Below are 20169 nucleotides of genomic sequence, written 5' to 3'. Positions count from 1 at the left end.
ATAGGAAATTAATTTATAGAGGTATTTGCTGCAGCGATGCATTTGAGGATAGCAAAATTATTGGAAGTGATTCAGGCAAACCTCACTAGATGGCTGGTTAGTTAGACAGCGGAATCAGTCAAGACCTCTGTTAACTGTAGAAAGAGCCAGAAGCTCCCCTGAGAGCTGATGGGCAGATCTCCAGGTATAACAGGCAGCAATAACAGTGCAAAGTGAATCTTTGGGCTGTGGGAAATGCTCATATCTGATTGTGGTGGTGGGTTTGTGGCTGTGTGCCTGTGTCAAAACTCAATGAACTGCACACTTTAGATGTGTCAATGACGCGTCCATAAAGTTGGTTGGGAAACAACAAATAAGGTGCAGATCAGTGGGAGGAGGGAGAAAAAAAGTTCACATATGCTTTTATTTGAATAGAGAAATCCTGGAAGGAAACAAGGCATGGATAAAAAGTTATTTCCTTCCAGAGCAGGAGACAGAAGAACAGGGAAGGAAAGAGATATTGCACCTTTCTTTTTATTTTATTTTTTTTAGATTTTTATTTATTTATTCACGAGAGACAGAGAGAGAGAGAGAGTCAGAGGCACAGGCAGACGGAAAAGCAGGCTCTCCGTGGGGAGCCTGATACAGGACTCAATCCTGGGACTCCAGGATCACCTGAACCAGAGGCAGACACTCAACCACTGAGCCACCCAGGTGCCTCTAAATTTTAGATTTTCAATCCATGTGATTGCATTACCAATTCCATACTGAGATGAGGAAAAAGGAATATTGTTATGAACAGTCGAGTTGTGGTTAGCAGAAAGAGCATGTGCAGAACTGTGTTGTGTATATCATGTTGTTTTGTGTAAGAAAGTTGGTGGGGGGTGTTTTTATTATGGAGGCATCAATTGGGACAGGAAAAAAATGAGGGGCAGTGGGTGCTCCTGGGGAGCTGGGCACATAGGAGGAAGGCCTGTGTGGCGTGGTCACCCTTCTTTCTGTTTGATCTTTTTTTTTTTTTTAAGATTTTTTATTGTTTTGAGAAAGAGAGCATGAGCGGGGGTGGGGGTGGGGGTGTAAGGGCAGAGGGAGCAGCAGACTTCCTGTTGAGCAGGAATCCCAACATGGGACTCAATCCCAGGACTCTGGGACCATGACCTGAGCCAAAGGCAGACACCCAGCCAACTGAGCCACCCAGGTGCCCTCTGTCTGGCCTTTATTAAAATCACATCGATGTATGAGGCCAGCTGAGACAAGGAGGCACAGAGCAGCAAGTGGGAGAGCCCCGCCCCTCTCAGACCCAGGTGATGGGACGTGCCAGTAGGGGAGGAAAGAGACGCTCAAGACACACGTTCAGCCTCTGCAACTATTCTTTTATTGAATATTGGGCAGTGATAGAAAGATGCTTGATTCAGGAGAAAGCTTTCCTTCCCTGCCCCCACCCCCATTGCCTAGAGCGCAGGTCGGACAAGCCTGGCTGCAGGGCATGGCACTCCAGCTGGCACACGTGTCCATGTGTCTTTCACATATGTGAGCATCCTTGTCACAAGGGCCACCTGGTACCACAGCCCCCCTCATCTGTGGTTCTCCTTCTGCTCTGCTGTGGCACGGTGGGCCCATGAGAAAGCCTGCCCATGGGCACGGGTCCCAGCAAGGCCCACCCACTGCCTGGCAGGGAGGCCCGTCTGCCTCAGGCCTTAGCGTGGTGCACTCGTGGTTGCTGCCGCCTGGCTCGCCTTGGCAGTCTGGTCTTGAAGAGGGACTTGCCCGAGGCTTCAATATAAGTGACGCTCATCTCTTTGGGGCTGATCTCCACGTAGGCAAAGCCGCCCAGCGAGTCCTCGGCCCCATAGTGGAAGCGCAGGTAGCCGTTGGGGACCTTGCGCAGATGCTTTTTCGAAGGGTCCATGAAGTTTCCAGCCCCGCTCAGCACGTAGCCCACACCATTCTCATCCTGAAGGTACTGTGCACGGAGAGCCCAGGGTCAGTGGAGGTCCCAGCCCCTCAGTGAAGCTGACCATGGGCTTTGTGCGGAGTCTTAAGTCCAGGGTCAGGTCTGTACCTGGCCATGGAGTCACCTCGGGCAAGGACCAAAACTCCTCTGGGCCTCAGTTTCCTTACCTGTTAGCAGTGCATCGGTCCTACTTCACAGCCTGAGAACTGAGTGAGCAATTGGCAACTGGTAGCTAGTATGATGCCTTTTAGGAAACTCTGGGCTATTTTCCAGGTTAGACAGCATATAGCTTCAGGGACATTTGGGAGACACCCTCCACCACCAAGCAGCAGGAAAGTCCAAGTGCACTATGTGGCACACTGGCTGGGCTGGGGACCCCCTCCCCACCTCACCCACAGACCTCTCACCTGCAGGTTGTGGTCATGGCCACACAGGTAGGCGGTGACCTTGTACGTGGCCAGCAGGGGCATCAGTTGCTTGACTAGGCAGTGGGTGGGCCCGTGCTCGGCGATGGACCACACGGGGTAGTGGCCGGCCACCAGCACGTAGTCCTCCTTGGCCGCCGCCAGCTGCTTCTTGAGCCAGGACAGCTGTGTGCGCGCCAGCCCCAGGTCACGGGGCCTCTCGGGCTGCTGGCTGAGGAAGTCATCCGAGTTGCCACACAGCGTCACTGTGTCTAGCATGAAGATGGCCACAGACACGTTGGACCGTGGGACTTTGAAGCGTAGCCGGTAGTAGGGGCTGGGGAAGTTCCTGTGGAAGAGATAGAAGCAGTGGGGACACGTCTTGAGCATATAAGCCCGAGGTCAGCGTGGCAGAGCGCAGGGGGTTGGGGGCCAGCTCACCATCGCTTAGAGATCCTGGAGTAGGCTATCTGCGCTGAGACGTTCCCCAGGTGGTCGTGGTTGCCAGCCAGCACGTACCAGGGCACGTTGCGGAGGGAAGATGCAGAGAACACATCCTCGAAGGTCTCCTGCAAGACATAGAAGGGACACCCCCACCCCGGGGTCAAGCAGCTACCCCTGTGCTTCCACCAAGTCAGGGGCCAGGGCCAAGGGAGACACTGAGTGCTCTAGGTACCCACACATCTGCTTTTGCCCTCTCCAAAGTCAAAAGGTCGAACAGCTTTTCCACAGGTCCCCTCCCATCCCCCCCCCCCCCCCCCCCCCCCCCCCCCCCCGGCCCCGCTCCGCTCCAGTGGCACACACCCGAAACCTCTTGTCGTTGGCATCCTGCACACCAGAGAAGTAGAAATTGTCCCCCAGGGACAGGATGAAGTCTGTGCCAAGGATCTGCACAGTCCTGGCAATCTCCTTGGCATTGGCCATTTCCCGGGCTGTGTAGAACGGGGCATTGGGGACTCCTCCCCAGTCACCCACAGCCACAAAGCGCAGGACGGGATTGGCTCCCGGGTTGGCTCCCGGGTTGGCTCCGTCAGCCAGGGGGAGCATCAGCAAGGCTTGTAGGATAAGCAACACAGTCCGTGTGTCCATCTGGGAAGGGAGAGAGCAGCAGGGAGGGCCCAGGACTGAGGCTTAGGCAATGGGCCCTTGGACCCCTGCTCCAAGATCGGGGGAGACTGCTCCCTGCAGGGCTGGCCCCAGGGGAAGCCCCGGGGGAGTCCCTAGTTCCCAGGACTTGAGGGCAAGAGCCAGCTGGAAGGGTCAGAGGGTAGGCGGGGTCCAGAGGCAGGGAAGGGTGGCTGTGCAGGCCCAGTTCTGGCTGCCCTCATCCCACACCCAGCACTCACCCTGGGGGAGGCACTAGCCAGTCAGCGGGGGGCTCAGAGAGGCAGGTGAGCTCCTGGGCAGAACTGGCGGGTCACTGAGCCTTTATTCCCTGGGGCGGAAATGGATCATTAGTGAGGATGATGCAGTTTCTCCGAAGACTGTTCCAGAAGCCCTCCCCTTGGGTCATGTGAGCTTTGGAGTTCCCCAGTGCCGGACACGGGATTCGGGTGGGAGTCTGGCACACGAGTGCAGCCGTGCCTTCCATCACAGCCTCTGTGTTTGGCCATATGAGCTTGTTTATGGCCGGGGGCCCCAGGCACCCCGTTATCCTCTGTGTGCTGTGGATGGGGCTGTATCTGTGTGCCCCAGCCAGACACATCTTGTGTGTCCATGTACTCCCAGGACGTGTTTGTCTGCTTGTGTCTGGGTGTGTCTGTTTCCTGTGTGTAGCCAAGCGTGCCTGCCTGGGTCACATGTCTGCTGTGTGCCTGGGAGTCCTTTGTCCCTGTAGATGTGCGCACTGAGCCTACAAGGCCCGAGTGGTGTGCCTGTGACATTTGCCTGGGTTCTAATGTGGAACTGTGTGGGAAACTGATTTGTGTCCTTGTGTTGTGCTGGAGTGGTGTTGTGGGGCTGTGTTGTGTCTCACGTGAGTTGTGTGCCTGCTGGGTGGTGTGTGTTTGACATCTGGGCTTGAGTCCCAGGATCACCACCTTCCCCCAAACATCAGGGTCTCCCCTTTCCAGGAAGTCCTGCCCACACCCTCCCCTGCTCCCCACCCCCATTCCCCACAGGAGGAACCCAGGCGGGGGCAGCTGGTGACACATCATGTGACCACTGAGTTTTGACCCTCATATTCTCAGCAGCTGCCTGCAGGCCCTCCGATGGCAGGCTGCCCCTAGGGGTAGGCAGGTGGGGCGCCAGGGCAGTGGGGCCACCTGCCCCCCACCTCCCTGCCTTCCTCCTCCCGCCCAGGCTCCTCCCTGCACACTCACGTCGGCTCCCTCCAGTCGTTGCGAGGCCGACCCGGGTGGGGGTGGGGGAGGCCCTCCTTCGGCGCGGAGGTCACCGGCTCAGCGAGGTGAGGTGACCTGCCTCGGGTCACCCAGCTAGCTGCGCCTCCCGCCCCGCAGCCCCGACAAACAGGAAGTGGGTCACCCGGGCAGGCGGAGCCCCTTCCCCCGGGGCCCCCGCAGCGATCGCACCGGCCCCGCGGGTCTCACCTGCCGTCGGCGGGGCGCTCGGCGGACGGCTGGCCGTGGAGGAGGCCGCCGCCCTCCACCCGGGGTGCGGGACCCGGGCGCCCAGCTGATCCCCGGCGGGGAGGGCGGGCGCGAGGCCCGGCCTGCCGGGCCCTGGATCCGGCTGGGCCACCCAGTGCCGCCACGCCTCCTCCGGGGCGCAGGCGGCAGGCACATCTGTAAAATGGGGCTGAGCACCCCAGGGGACGGCCCAGGCCGGCGATCGGCGATCGGGCTCCAGCTCGGGCTGGGGCTCAGGGACCAGAGTTCCTCCCTGCGCCTCCTCCCGCCTCCCCTCTCCCTCAGGCAGGCTGAGTCGCCCCCTTCCTTTACACCTGGGGCACCCACAGCCAGGATCGCTGGGTGGGCCTCATCCTGGGCTGGGTCACCCTCTAGTGAGGAAGTAGGTCTCTTCAACCCCAGCTTCCTGGTCTTTGAAATGGGTGTGAGGGCAGAAAAATCAAATCTTCCCTAGAAACAACACCAAATAGCCCAAGTTGAAAGGCCCCTTCAGGAGATCGAACTCAACCCTTCCCACTTCCTTTTGAGTGTGGACTGGACTCAAAGGAGTTAGTGACTTCCATCCAAAGAACATAGGACGGAAAAGCAAAAGTCAGGAATCTTCCAGTGGTGACACTTGGAGACACCACCTTAACTGAAGGGGCCAGGTTGACATCCCTGGTGATCAGTCTCACTGACATCATGTGGCCCTGACATAATGGCACGAGAAGGGCACCTTGTCTTTGTGGGTTTCTTTCCAGCAACGTGCAACCACAAGCTAAGGATGAGAAAAATTAGCACCAAGGAAACACCCAAATTGGGTGATATTCTACAGAATACCTGACCTGCAAAGATGTCCCAGGCATGAAGAAGAAAAGTTTGAGGAGCTGTCACAGATTGGAGGAGACTCAGGAGACCTGAGAACAAAATGAAATGTGAGATCCTGGGCCAGAGAAGGAGTATTTATGGAAAAACTGGTGACATCCAAATACAGCCTGAATTATCATGGAGTGCCTGCACCATCTTTTGCAACTTCTCTGGAAATCTTAAAATTATTCTAAACTAAACAAAAGTTTACTTTGAAAACAGGCATGATCCAGGGCACCTGGGTAGCTCAGTTGGTGAAGCGTCTGCCTTCTGCTCAGGTCATGATCTCTGGGTCCTGGGATCAAGCCCTGTATCAGGCTCCCTGCTCAGCCAGGAGTCTGCTTCTCTCCCCTGCTTGTACTCTCTCTTTCTCAAAAAAATAAAAATCTTTTAAAAAGAAAAAGAAAAAAAACAAAAAAGAAAAAGAAAAAAACATTGACCCAAGAAACCTAAAATTTTATTTAACACATATTGAGCACCCACTGTATGCCCAGTACTGGCTGACACAGCAATGAACAAGACAGACAGGAAAACCTGCTCTGTTGGGACAGGGAAATTTATGCTCTAGCTATTACTTTCCTTTCTTTAGGATGGGGTGGGGCATTCTCTATATTTTATGTACTGTTTGGATTTTTGCTTGAAAAGTCTTGTTAGTTGCTTTGCTTGACTTCCTCTTAACATACCTATATGGGAAAATGTAAACCCAGGAAACAAAGACCCCTTTCCAGAGGCAGGGCAACAGGTGTCTTCTGGGGAGACAGGGAGAGAATGGAATTGGGTCTGGGAACAAAGGGGGCTGGGAAGGGGGCTTCTACTTGATCCTTACTATTTTCTTTTTTGTAAGATTTTATTTATTTGAGAGAGAGAGCACTAAGAGAGAGGAAGGAGCAGGCTCCCCACCGAGCAGGGAGACCAATCTGGGGCTTGATCCCAGGACCCTAGGATCATGACCTGAGCCAAAGACAGACACTTAAGTGACTGAGCCACCCAGGGGCCACAAATGTTTTCTTTCAACAACAACAATAACAACAACAAAAAAAAAGGAGAAGTAGAAGGAAAAGGAGAAGGGAAAAAAATATCTGAAGCATTTAGGACTGTGTTAACATTGGCTTCTCTTTAAATGGAGGGTCCCAGGGTGTTTTAATGATTATCTTCTCTGCTTTCTGTGTTTTTTTTATTTTTATTTTTTGAGATCACACAAAATTTATTATCTTTTTGTAGTACATGGTCTTTATAAAAAGTTAGAAAATACTGAAAAACAAAAACCATTACACTCACCAGTAATACCTCTGCCTGGAGAGTCATTATCCATTAATATATTTTTTCCTTTCAATTTTGTTATGCCTACATTTGTCTTCAGAAAAATGGGATACTAGTGATACATATCATTTTGTAGCCTTTTCAAGTGTTAACATTTTCTATATATTTTTTTTATAGCTTTTTTTTTTAATTTTTATTTATTTATGATAGTCACACACAGAGAGAGAGAGAGTCAGAGACATAGGCAGAGGGAGAAGCAGGCTCCATGCAGGGAGCCCGACGTGGGACTCGATCCCAGGTCTCCAGGATCGCGCCCTGGGCCAAAGGCAGGCGCCAAACCGCTGCGCCACCCAGGGATCCCTTTCTATATATTTTTTTTTAATGAAAAGGTACAAGGACGGGGATCTCTGGGTGGCTCAGCAGTTTAGCACCTGCCTTCAGCCCGGGATGTGATCCTGGAGTTCCGGGATTGAGTTCCACATCAGGCTCCCTACGTGGAGCCTGCTTCTCCCTCTGCCTGTGTCTCTGCCTCTTTGTCTCTCTCTGTCTCTCATGAATGAATAAATACAATCTTTAAAAAAAAAAAAAAAAAGAAAATGTGCAAGGGCACCTGGGTGGCTCAGTTGCTTAAATGTCTGACTCTTGGTTTTAGGTCAGGTCATGATCTCAGGGTCATGAGATTGAGCCCTGCATCTGAGTGGGTCCTGCTTGGGATTCTCTCTCTCCCTCTCCCTCTACTCCTCCCCATGCTTACACACACACACACACACACACACACACACACACTTTCTCAAATAAATAAAATACATAAATCTTTAAAAGAATGATCAAAAAGTGCAAAAGCATGAGCACATGATTAAAACAAACCAGACTGTGCTGAGCATATCAGGAAACCTGTGGATTCCTGGTTTTATCTCTCTGGTCACCTTGTGAGTTCTGATAAGCTCTTATCCTTCCATTTGCACAACGGAGCCCTGTTCTGCTGATTTTCTATGCAGGTGGATCAGGATTTGGCTCACTCTTGTCTTGCTTCCCAACACCAACGTCGTCAATCCTATGGTTGAGTTCCTCCTTTGGCTTCTGCCCTCCCCACTTCCCCCTCTCCCCTTGTGGTCACACTCCTGGGCCCTCTCACCCTTCCTGGAATAGAGCCTCACTCTGGCCTCAGGGCCTTGGCGCTTGCCATTCCACTTGCCTAAAAGACCCTTCCTTCTCCAGATACTCTATGACTCCTCCCCATTATATCCAAGTTCCTGTAACCTATCTAAAATGCACCCCACCCCCAGATGACCCCCTCTCATTCTCCTCACCCTCTGTAGCCCTTATCACTGTCTGACAAACCACATACTGGCTTATCTCATTTTCTGTCTGTCTCCCCACCAGAATGAGCTCTTAGGGGACAAGAACTTTCTTGGTCTGGTTCACTGCTATTTTCTTTGGCATCTGGAATCTGGAGCACACAAGGGCCATTGCTGAGGAATTATTTGGGTAATGATGGAATGAAGGAATGCCCTCAGGACACACTCTTCCCTCCTGTCTGAGTGTCTAGCTTCCTCCCCCTACTGTCCTGGCTTTATCCCTTGAGTGAATTCCACCAACTCCCTTACAGCTTGCTTAAGTTCTAACCTTGTTGTTATTATTATTATTATTGATGTTGTTGTTGGTGGTGGTGGTAATCTGCCCAGGGCAAAACTCTTGGAGAAATTTCAATGGCCCTCAATGCATTTCAAAGCATCTCTCTCATGTCTAGGTCACAGTGCTCAAGTGACACTAAGGACAACTAATTCCCACCTCAGGGCCTTTGCACTTGCTGTTCCCTCCACTGGGCCACTCTCCCTCATCTTTTTGTCAATGAGTACTTGGCTTAAATGCCATCTCATCAAACTATCCTGACCTCTTGACTCAATTAGCCTATGCCTATCACCCACTCCCCAGTCTCTACTGTTGTCAGGCACCCCTTCCAACCTCCCCACTGGGAGTTCCCGTGAAAACAGGTTTGAATGGTCAAGCAATGTACACACAACGGGGGCAGATGGGGGCACAGTGTTAACATGACCTCTGACAAGTGTGGGTCAGGGAGGGACGCTGTGCACCAGACTACCATGTGTGGTGAGGATAGTCCCAGGTGGGAGGCAAATAGACAGTATCAGGAGGTAGAGATAAGGAGTTAAACAGGGACATAGGACCAAGGGCTTGGAGCCATGGAGTGTGGACTTGATCTGGTGGTGACAGATTTGGAGGATGGATTCCAAGTTTTGTATTTACAAGATCAGTTTGGAAAAAAGCAAGACAAAGCTAGATCTGTATGTATATCATCTATTTATATCAGATTGTATCTATCCATTTGGCTATCCATTCATTTATCCATCTCTATATCTGTCTGTCTATATATCCATCCATCTGTCACACTATATTGTGGTTCAGAACTACATGTGCTGGTTGCTATATGCCAAGAAGAAATTCTGGTCCCAATAGGAACCCAATTAAAAGTGGTATCCCTGGATCACCTGGGTGGCTCAGTCGGTTAAGTACCTGACTCTTGATTTTGGCTCAGGTCCTGATCTCAGGGACAAGGGACCAAGCTCCCAGGCGAGGTAGGCTCCATGCACAGTGGGGAGTCTGCTTCTCTCCTCCCTCTGCTCCTCCTGCACTCTCTCTGGAGCGTGCTCTCTTTCTCTATCAAATAAACAATTTAAAAAGTGATATCCCTGGGGAGGATTGCTATGGGAAATTATTACTTTCTACTTCATTTGTTTCTTTTTTTTTTCATTTGTTTCTTTACTGAATTTACCTTTAAAAATTATAAGCTGGTAATATGTGTGTGGTAAGGGAAACAATATTTACCTAAATAATCATTCTGATGAAAGCACAGATGACTGGGTTGATTGAGGGTGAGTCCGCAGTGAGGGGAACCTCCATGGGCTGGTGTGATCAAGTCAGTGATCTAGGATGGGTGTTCAATGGTGGTTGAGCCTGGGGGAGAGGTGGGGAGCTCTGTGGCCATCTGCCTGGCTTCAGATTCCAGCCCCTCTGCTGTCATTTAGCTGTGTGACTAGGGGCTGGTGACTTTACCTCTCTATTCTTTCATCTCTAACACAGATGATATTACAGTTAGTTGTTCAATACAGGGTGTTGTGTGGATCAAAAGACCTGCCATGGATGAAATACGCAGAACCTCACCTTGTGCACAAGAAACACTCGATATAAGCAGTTACCACAGTTTATTGTCATCGCTGTTTTTTTTTTCTAAGATTTTATTTATTTGAGAAAGAGAGAGCAAATGAGAAAGCAAGAGAGAGAGAGAGAGAGAGCATGAGCAGGAAGGAGGAAACAGAGGGAGAGGGAGAAGCAGACTCCCCACTGAGCCAGGAGCATGATGCGGGGCTTGATTCCAAGACCCTGGGATCATGACCTGAGCTGAAGGCAGACACTGAACCAATTGAGCCACCCAGGCACCTCTGTCATTGCTGTTTTATGTGTGTTATTAGTATAGACTAGGGCAGTGGCAATTTGGAGAACCTGAATGTGTTTAAGAAGAAGAAATGATAGATTGGGAGACCAGCTCATCTCAGTTTGCCTGATTTTAGTACAGAATATTCCACAGCCCGGGAACCCTCAGTCTTAGGTAAAATGGGAGGACAGTTGGTCATACTAAGATAAATCTTGGGGCCCAATGGTGAGAAGAAGAAATCTCTGGCAACTCTCAGCTTTTGGGCCTTGTGAATGGGAAGCACCCCAAGGAAGAGACTGAGAGGAACCATTTGGGGGGAAGTAGACAAATCCAAATGTGGATGTATTGAGTTTGAGGGACATCTTGCTTGTCTGGGTGAGAGAAGACAGGTTTTCCCGTGGAAGCTCAGGACGGAGGTCCCCACATTTTGTTCTGAAATATTCCGAACATACAGCAAAGCTAAAAGAATTGTATAATTGGGGGATCCCTGGGTGGCGCAGCGGTTTGGAGCCTGCCTTTGGCCCAGGGCGCGATCCTGGAGACCTGGGATCGAATCCCACGTCGGGCTCCCGGTGCATGGAGCCTGCCTCTCCCTCTGCCTGTGTTTCTGCCTCTCTCTCTCTCTGTAACTATCATAAATAAATAAAAATTAAAAAAAAGAATTGTATAATTGTAGGGGCACCTGGGTGCCTTAGTCCATTAAGCATCTGCTTTTGGTTCAGGTCATGATCTCAGGGTCCTGGGATGGAGACTCATATCCTGGCCCCTGCTCAGCAGGAAGTCCACTTCCCCCTCTGCCCCTCCCCCCCACTTGTGTGCACATACACTCTCTCTCAAATAAATAAAATCTTAAAAGAATTGTACAATTGTACAGATACTGCAATTAACATTTGAATGTGTTTGTTCTAATATCTACCCATTCACCCATCTTAACTTTTACTCTTCATTTTTTTAAGATTTTATTTATTTATTCATGAGAGACACAGAGAGAGAGGCAGAGATACAGGCAGAGGGAGAAGCAGGCTTCCTGTGAGGAGCCCGATGCAGGACTTGATCCCCAAACTGGTATTATGCCCTGAGCCAAAGGCAGACACTCAACCGCTGAGTCACCCAGGCATCCTTACTCTTTTCTTTAAGAGAGAGAGCTTGCACACAGTGGGGGTGAGGGGAGCAGAAGGAGAGGGAGAGAATCCCAAGCAGGCACCTTGCTCAGCATAGGGCCTGACTCGGGGCTCAGTCTCACACCCTGAGATCATGACCTGAGCCAAAATCAAGAGTTGGACACTTAACCAACTGAGCTACCCAGGCGCCCCACTTTTTACTCATTTTAATATGTCACAGACACCCGCACACTTCCCTCCCAATACTGCAGTATTGGGTTATACTAGTTATACTATTAACTAGAGTTCAGTCTTTGTTTACAGCTCTTTCCTTTGATGTAGAATTTGCATACAATGATGTGGACAGATCTTAAATGTACACTGCCTGAGTTCTCATAAACCTCACTATAGTCATTAAAGAAACAACTTATTCACTCCCAGTGAGATTGAAAACAAACAAACAAAACAAAATAACCAAAGGCAGCTCAGGCTTTGCCACTTGCTAAGCTCTGTGACTTAGAGCAAGTGACTTATGCTTTCTGGGCCTCAGCTTCTCATCTGTAAAATGGGCTTGTAAAGGCACCTATCTGAGGTCAGACATGGTTATTGTGGACATTAAATGAATTAATCTATGTAGAAATATTGAGGGGTGCCCTAGGAAGTGCCTTAAAAATACCCACTTTTAACATTACCCAGTTGGAACACTCAAAGGAACCATAGTTTGTAGAAGAAGAAATAATGAGGTAAGTATGTTCCTGAAAATTTTCAAAAATGGCCAGCAGAGGAACTGTGTGAGGAGGCAGTTGGGGAAGGAAGAAGCTGTTAGCTAAAGCCTGATCCACTACCACAGAAAATCAGCAGGCGAGAGCTCCATTCACCTGTGGGTGAAGAGAGGGAGCCGGCACATTCAGAATGGTGGAAATGACCAGATTCCACAGGTGTTTGCCATTCATTACACGCTCTGCAAAAGATCTTTTATTTTAATCATGTGCCCATGCTCTTTTATTTTTGTTTTAAATTTAACTTGAAAAACACAGTCAAGATTCTGGCACCTGCTACAGCATGGATGAACCTTGAGGACATCCTGCTGAGTGAGTGAAATAAGCCAGTTACAAAAGGTCTGTATGATTCCACTCATAGGAGGTTCTTAGGGTGGTCAAATCCATAGGGATCAAAAGTAGAGTTTGCGTGTGTGTGTGTGTGTCTGGGGGGGGGGGTGAGGGGGGTGAGTAAAGGTTTAACAGAGACAGAGTTTCAGTTTGCATGATGAAAAAAAGTCCTGGAGGTGGATTTCGGTGGTGATGGTTGCACAACCATGTGAAATGTACTGAAAGCCACTGAACTATACAGTTAGAAATGGTAAAGATGGTAAACTTTATGTTACTCGTATTTTACCAAAATTAAAATTTGACAAACAGAAGAGGACAGAATATAATCACCCAAATAGCCCTGTACCGCTACACGAAGAAGAAAAAGTTAACTTCCAGTTGTAATTGTTTCAGATACACATTTTCCTTTTTTTTTTTTACATTTTCCTTTTATAAAAGAAGAAAATAGGTTTGAATGGTCCCTCCACGCTCATAGTTATTTTATTTTATTTATTTTATTTTTTAAGATTTTATTCATTTATTCACGAGAGACACAGAGAGAGAAAGAGAAAGAGGCAGAGACACAGGCAGAGGGAGAAGCAGTCTCCATGCAGGGAACCTGATGTGGGACTCGATCCTGGGTCTCCAGGATCAGGCCCTGGGCTGAAGGCAGCGCTGAACCGCTGAGCCACCCGGGCTGCCCACCCTCATAGTTATAATTCAAAAGAGACCCTAAAAACGAACTAGGGGTGGTGGAAGGGGAGGTGGGTGGGGGGTGGCGGTGACTGGGTGACGGGCACTGAGGGGGGCACTTGAGGGGATGAGGACTGGGTGTTACTCTATATGTTGGCAAATTGAACACCAATAAAAATAAATTTATAAAAAAATAAAATAAAATAAAAAAGAGAAAAAAACAAAAGAGACCCTAAGAGTATATAATATAATCTCCCGCCCCCCTTTGGAAGGAGCAAGAGTTACTGGATTTTTGTCTGCTTGTAGAGATGATTAATTAATTTCAAGCTGATAACTAAATTGGAAACTGCATGATGATTTGGCCAGGTTTAGAAGTAGTATCGGAATGAGAACATATTTCTCCCTATTTATATTTAATTTTTAGATTCACAATAACTGCTAAGGATTTCAGAAGAGCTTGCTTGGTGGAGGCATTTCACAAGATTACAGAATCAGATATATCACTTTTGTAAATGCCTCATACAGCATTTAAGTGATTTCATCCCGCGACATTTCTAGATGGATCCAAAAGCGTGCCCAGTGGCCTCTTTGCAAGTAGCAGTCCACTTACCCAGGTATATAAATAACATAATAGCTGTAATTGGAACCAAAGCCTTAAGGGAAACTTTCTAAAAATATCATTTCCATTGACTGTACATTTACAAAGTAATCACAGTGGTAGGGTTTTCTAGGCACCAAAGCTGTCTGAAACCCAGGTGCTGCCCTGAATTTGCTGGCTTCGAGGCACCTATAGGCCAGTGTGGCTGGAGCAGAGGGAGTGAGGGGTTAAGTGAGAGGAGAGCAGGGCCAGAGGGGGGTGTGTGGGACAGACAGTCTGGGGTTTTGGGGGCTGCGGGGATGGGGGCCTTATTGACAGTGAGGTGGCCACCATGGAGAATTCTCAGCAGAGGGACTGATCTAACTTAGGTTTTGCATGATTTCCACTAACTGTTGGACATAGGATTCAGGCACTGGGTGGGTGGGACAGGTGGGAAAAAAGCTGCATGGCCGGTGTTTCTCCTTTACCCCCCAACCCCAAATGGCAGAGGTCTTTGCCTGGGAACTCAGGGGACAAGGCCTGGGTGTCTTTCTCAGACCCTGGATCTGTGCACTTCTGCCCCCGCGTGGCCACAGCCTGAACTGCAGCAGCAGCCTGCGGGCAGCGTCTCCGTTTTGGTGAGCAAAGGCTTCTTCGAGCTCCCATGTGCAGGGCCTGGAGAGTCCTGCGGTGCCTCCGTCCAAGGATTGCTTCAGAGAAACTTCGAATGAGATTCCTGGGGATTCAGATGCTTTCAGGAGAAGCTGATGAGCAGTCGGCTTCTTGGGAAATTGCCCACTGCATCTGCTCCAGAGACATTCTCAGAGGAGGTGTCTATGGCAGCATCTTCAGGGGCGCGGGGGAGCATCAGAAAGGCACAATAAGAAAAGACGTCCCAGGGATCCCTGGGTGGCGCAGCGGTTTGGCGCCTGCCTTTGGCCCAGGGCGTGATCCTGGAGACCCGGGATCGAATCCCACGTCGGGCTCCCGGTGCATGGAGCCTGCTTCTCGCTCTGCCTCTCTCTCTCTCTCTCTCTCTCTCTCTCTCTCTGTGACTATCATGAATAAATAAATAAAATCTTTAAAAAAAAAAAAAAAAAAAAAAAAAGAAAAGACGTCCCAGGAACACCTGGGTGGCTCAGTGGTTGAGCGTCTGCATTTGGCTCAGGTATGATCCTGGGGTCCTGGAACTGATCCTGCATCAGGCTCCCTGAAGGGAGCCTGCTTCTTCCTCTGCTTGTGTCTCTGCCTCTCTCTCTCTCTGTCTCTCATGAGTAAATAAATAAAATCCTTAAATTAAAAAAAAACAAAACCCAACCTTAATTTAGGCAGAAGGTCAAGCACAGCCAGGTCAAGACTGAATTCCTGATACATTTTCCCCCCCTCACCCTTCCCTTAGGGTGGTTCCTCTCAGCCTGGTTCATGGGGTCACCATTGAGACCCACACTTAGTCCCGAATTTCTGTCTTGCTCTCATTCCTTCCATCCCATGGCCACCACCCAGGGCCAGACACCATTGCTTGGGTGGCTGTCCCAGCCTTTAATTCCTACTCATCTACTGCAGTTCCAAAGGGACCTTTCCCTGTCTCTCCCTGGCTCAGCCCTCCACCCCCGGACCCCCTCCCTGGCCTCCCCAGTGCTTTGGAGAGTAAGTCCACACCCTTCATCTTGGTATATCACATCATTAGCATGGACAACTACATGAATAATAATAACAGTAATAATAACGGCAGTTACCCATATGTACCTGATGCCAAGTCTTATGTAGTTTAAAGGCGGCTTCACAATGGCTTTATCATCTCCATTTTACAAAAGGGTGTACTGAGGCTCAGAGAACTCAAGGGACTTGTCCATGGTGACCAGCCTGGGTCTAAACTCAATTCTTTCCAACTCCGAAGTTCAGGCTTAACCCCAACGCTCTGTCCCCTCTATGACACATCTCTGGTGTGTTGGGTTTTCTTTGCTGTTCCTCTGTCTTAGTCACTCAACCCACTCTAATGGAACAGCAAACATTTATTTCTCACCATTCTGAAGGCTGGGAAGTCCAGGGTCAAGGTGCTAGCCAGTTCAATTCCTGATGAGGACTCTCTTCCAGGCTTGCAAATGGTCACCATTTGCTGTGCCCTCACATGGCAGGGACAGAGACAGTGGGGGGGGGGGGGACAAAATGGGTAAGCCCCGCTGGTGTCTTTTAGAAGGAGAATGTCTCATCATGAGGGCCCTACCCTCATGACCTCAGTTAAACCTAATCACCTTCCAAAGTCTCCACCTCCAAATACCATCACACTGGGGGTTAGGGCCTCAACAAATGAATTTGGAGGGGATGCCTGGGTGGCTCAGTGGTTGAGTGTCTACCTTTGGCTCAGGGCGTGATCCTGGATTCCCTGGATTGAGTCCCACATTGGGTTTCTTGCATGCTGCCTGCTTCTCCTCCCTCTGCCTCTCTTTCTGTGTGTCTCATGAATAAATAAAATCTAAAAAAAAACCAAAAAACAAATGAATTTGGAGAGACACATATGTTTAGCCCAAAACATCCTTCCTTCAAATGATGGAGCCTAATTTCGCTTTGCTTGAGTGTGGGCCAGACTTTAGTGACTCAGTAAAAAAAAAACAAAAAACAAAGCCAACACTTTTTATTTTCTTATAATTGTAGATTCTCATGTGGTTGTAGGAGAGATATCAAGTATACTCTTCACCCATTCCTCCCCCACCCCCCATAGTAACACGTAGCGTAACTCAGGTACAATAAACTATCCAGGAAATTGATATAAATTCTGACCTTACTCAGATTTCTTCAGATTTACATGCATTGGTGTGTGTGTGTGTGTGTGTGTGTGTGTGTGTGTACAGGCACATGTAGTTGCTTCTAGTTTTTCGGGGCTATATTTGCATGATTAGTCCAGTTGTACACAATAGTTCCATCACAAGGACCCCTTGTGTTACTCTTTTATGGCTGCAATCACCTCCAGCTTGGAAACCATTAATCAATTCTCCCTGCCTATCATTTTGCCATTTCAAGAATGTTCTAGCATATCCATACAATGAAATATTATTCAGCCGTATGAAGAAATGAAGTCCTGAAAAATGCTACAACATGAGTAAACCTTGAAAATACGATGCTGGACAGCCCTGGTGGTGCAGCGGTTTAGCGCCGCCTGCAGGCCGGGGTGTGATCCTGGAGACCCGGATCGAGTCCCACGTCGGGCTTCCTGCATGGAGCCTGCTTCTCCCTCTGCCTGTGTCTCTGCCTCTCTCTCTTGCTCTCTCTGAATGAATAAATAAATACATCTTTAAAAAAAATACGATGCTAAGTGAAAAGGCTGATCACAAAGGACCATTTGCATGTAATTTCCAGAATAGGCAAATTTATTGAGATAGAAAGGGTATTAGTGGTGCCTAGAGCTGTTGGATAGCTAAGAGGGGTGGGGATTTTTTTGTAGGGGTAATGAAAATGTACTAAAACTGTGGTAAGGGGTGCGCAATTCTCTGACTATGCTGAAAGTCACTGAATTGTCTACTTTAGATGAGTGAATTGTATGGTATGTGAATTTGTATCTCAATAAAGCTGTTAAAAAAGAAAAATGCTATATAACTGGAACTATAACCTACGTAATCTCTGAGATTGGCTCCCCCCCCCACTCAAATCAATTCCTTTGTGATTCATCCAAGTTGCTAACGGATCAATACCTAGTTCCTTTTTATTGCCGACTAGTAGTTCATGATTTGAATGTACCACAGTTTATGTGACTGCTCACCCACTGAAGAACATTTGAGTTGTTCCCAGTTTAGGGATATTACGAATAAAGCTGCTATGAACATTTATGTACAGATATTTATGTGAACTTATTTATTTTTTTATTATTTTTATTTTTTAATTTTTAAAAAGATTTTATTTATTTATTTATGTGAGACACAAAGAGAGAGGCAGAGACACAGGCAGAGGGAGAAACAGGCTCCATGCAGGAAGCCCGATGTGGGACTTGATCCTGGGATCCCAGGATCATGCCCTGAGCCGAAGACAGATGCTCAACCGCTGAGCCACCTAAGCATCTCTCTTTATTTTTTAAATTTAAAAAAATTTAAGTAATCTCTACCCCCCATGTGGGGCTTGAATTCATGACTCTGAGATCAAGAGTCACATGCCTCTCCCACTGAGCCAGCCAGACACCCCTATTTTTAAAGATAAATGCCTAAGAGTGTAATTGTTGAGTCTTATGGTAAGAACATGTTTAGCTTTTTTACATTTTACATTCCCACCACCAAAGCATGAGCAATTAAGTTTCTCTGCATCCTCACCAGCATTTGGTGTTATTGCTATTTATGATTTTAGCTGTTTTAACAGGTGTATAGTAATGTCTCCTTTGAATCTGCATTTCCTTAATGGCTAATAATGTTGAATATTTTTGAATGTGCTTATTTACCATCTTTATATAATTTTCAGTGAAATGTCTGTTCATATATCTTGCCCATTTTCTTTTCAGGTAGGCTCCATGCCCAGTGCAGAGCCTGAACTCACAACCCTGAGATCAAGACCTGAGCTGAGATTAAGAGCTGAGATTAAGAGTCAACTGACTGAGCCACCCAGGCACCTCCATTTTGCCCATATTCTAACTGGCCATTTTTTAAATTGTTGAGTTTTGAGAGTTCCTTTTTTTTTTTTTTAAGATTTATTTAGTCATGAGAGACAGGGACAGGCAGAGGCCTAGGCAGAGGGAGAAACCCAATATGGGACTTGATCCCAGAACCCCAGGATCACAACCTGAACTGAAGGCAGATGCTCAACCACTGAGCCACCCAGGTGCCCCAAGTTTTGAGAGTTCTTTATATATTCTAGATAAAAGTCCTTTGTCAGATACATGTTTTACAAATATTTTCTCCCAGTCTGCCGATTCTTTTCATGTCTTCCTGGGTCTTTTGGAGAGTAAATATTTTTTATAATTTTGATAAAGTCAGACCCTCCAATCCACACCAAGGAGGCACTAGATACCACCCCAGACCTTCAAGACCTTTATCCTTGTCTGGAAGTCTCCTCAAGAGATACAAGAACCACTTTTGGAGCTTAGACTCACCAGATATTCCTCAAACTCTGTGTTGAGGTTCAGAGCCACACTCCAACCATTCAAGTTCCTCCACCAATTCACAGACACCATCTCCAGAACTTCACCCTTCTACATTGAGCCTGGAGGCACCAGCCTGGAGCTGGTTGGATGACAGTGTGGTCTTTTGCAAGTAGGTGATGGTGAAGGAGAACAAGTCCTGTAGGCAGTGAGTGGCCTGGGTTGAGTGGGAGCAAAGCAGGGTTTCCTCTCTCCCTTCTCTCTTTGTTGCTGCCTTGTCTCCTTCCCACTTCTGCCCTCCCCATTCTCAAGCCCAATGTCACTAGAGGACTCAGGATGCCGCCTGAGTTCTCCCTGAAGGTGAACTGGTGCTCCAAGTGCTGCAGCATGTTTCCTGGCACCAGTGTGAGCAGACATACTGAGGGTGTCAATGCAGGTCCCAGAACTGCAGGGAAGGGGGCGGGACTGAGCCAGGAGAGGCTCAGGTGAGGGGTGTGGGGGGCTGGGCTGAGAATGCCCTGGCCTTGACTGAGAGTGGGTCAGTGAGCCAGCACTCTTCCATCCTGCAGCACACACATCCCCCTAACCCTGGCCAAAGGTTTTAAAATTCCATTCTATCTCTGCCTTTTGATTACAGGCTTAATCCATCTCCTTATGAAGTAATTGCTAATAAGGAAGGACTTATTTCTACTATTGTGCCATTTGTCTTCTGTATGTCTTATAGCTTTTTTGTACTTTATTTCTTCCATTATTGCCTTCTTTTGTGTGTTTTTAAAAAAGATTTTATTTATTCATGAGAGACACAGAGAGAGGCAGAGACATACGCAGAGAGAGGGAGTGAGTGAGAGAGAGAATACAAGTAGGGGGAGAGGGAGAGGGAGAAGCAGGCTCCCCACTGAGCAGGGAGCCTGATATGGGACTCGAGTCCTTGGACTCTGGGATCATGACCTGAGCAGAGGGCAGACACCTAAAGGACTGAGCCACCCAGGTACCTGCCTTCTTTTGTGTTTATTTATTTTTTTGTAGTGAAACATTTTGTTTCCTTTCTCATTTCCTTTTATGTATTTTCCTGTAGATATTTTCTTTATGGTTACATTTAACATTCTAATTTATAAAAATCTAATTTGAATGAATACCAGCTTAAATTTAATAAAGTATGTATATTCTATTTCT

At 48.2% G+C, this 20169-nt stretch overlaps 1 protein-coding gene and 1 long non-coding RNA gene across 3 annotated transcripts; one reads left to right on the top strand and one right to left on the bottom strand.

The window, feature by feature from the left end:
- Nucleotides 1-1331: 1331 nt before the first annotated feature.
- Nucleotides 1332-5037, bottom strand: ACP5 (acid phosphatase 5, tartrate resistant). Of its 2 annotated transcripts, none has more exons than XM_025457640.3 (6): nucleotides 4887-5037; nucleotides 3684-3772; nucleotides 3142-3426; nucleotides 2779-2906; nucleotides 2341-2686; nucleotides 1332-1942 (listed from the first exon to the last, which is right to left on the bottom strand). In XM_025457640.3, the coding sequence occupies exons 3-6, from the start codon at nucleotides 3424-3426 to the stop codon at nucleotides 1670-1672; spliced, it is 1032 nt and encodes a 343-aa protein (XP_025313425.1). In that variant the 5' UTR covers nucleotides 3684-3772; nucleotides 4887-5037; the 3' UTR covers nucleotides 1332-1669. The 2 variants fall into 2 exon arrangements, with proteins under 2 accessions (XP_025313425.1, XP_025313424.1); XM_025457639.3 differs by lacking the exon at nucleotides 4887-5037 and adding an exon at nucleotides 4659-4812.
- Nucleotides 5038-13604: 8567 nt separating this feature from the next.
- On the top strand, nucleotides 13605-14990 carry LOC125753196 (uncharacterized). Its single transcript, XR_007404396.1, has 2 exons — nucleotides 13605-13977; nucleotides 14498-14990. It is a non-coding gene; the product is annotated as an uncharacterized LOC125753196 (long non-coding RNA).
- Nucleotides 14991-20169: the final 5179 nt, after the last annotated feature.

Source organism: Canis lupus, chromosome 20, assembly GCF_003254725.2.
Source record: "Canis lupus dingo isolate Sandy chromosome 20, ASM325472v2, whole genome shotgun sequence".
NCBI classification, from domain to species: domain Eukaryota; kingdom Metazoa; phylum Chordata; class Mammalia; order Carnivora; family Canidae; genus Canis; species Canis lupus.
This window is presented reverse-complemented; position numbering and strand designations above follow the sequence as displayed.

Coding starts and splice junctions, on each gene's coding strand:
- ACP5 (XM_025457640.3), bottom strand. CDS start 3,426: ATGGACACACGGACTGTGTTGCTTATCCTACAAGCCTTGCTGATGCTC. Junction 2,907..3,141: donor CCAACGACAAGAGGTTTCGG/GTGTGTGCCACT, acceptor TATGTCTTGCAG/GAGACCTTCGAGGATGTGTT. Junction 2,687..2,778: donor TCCAGGATCTCTAAGCGATG/GTGAGCTGGCCC, acceptor TCTCTTCCACAG/GAACTTCCCCAGCCCCTACT.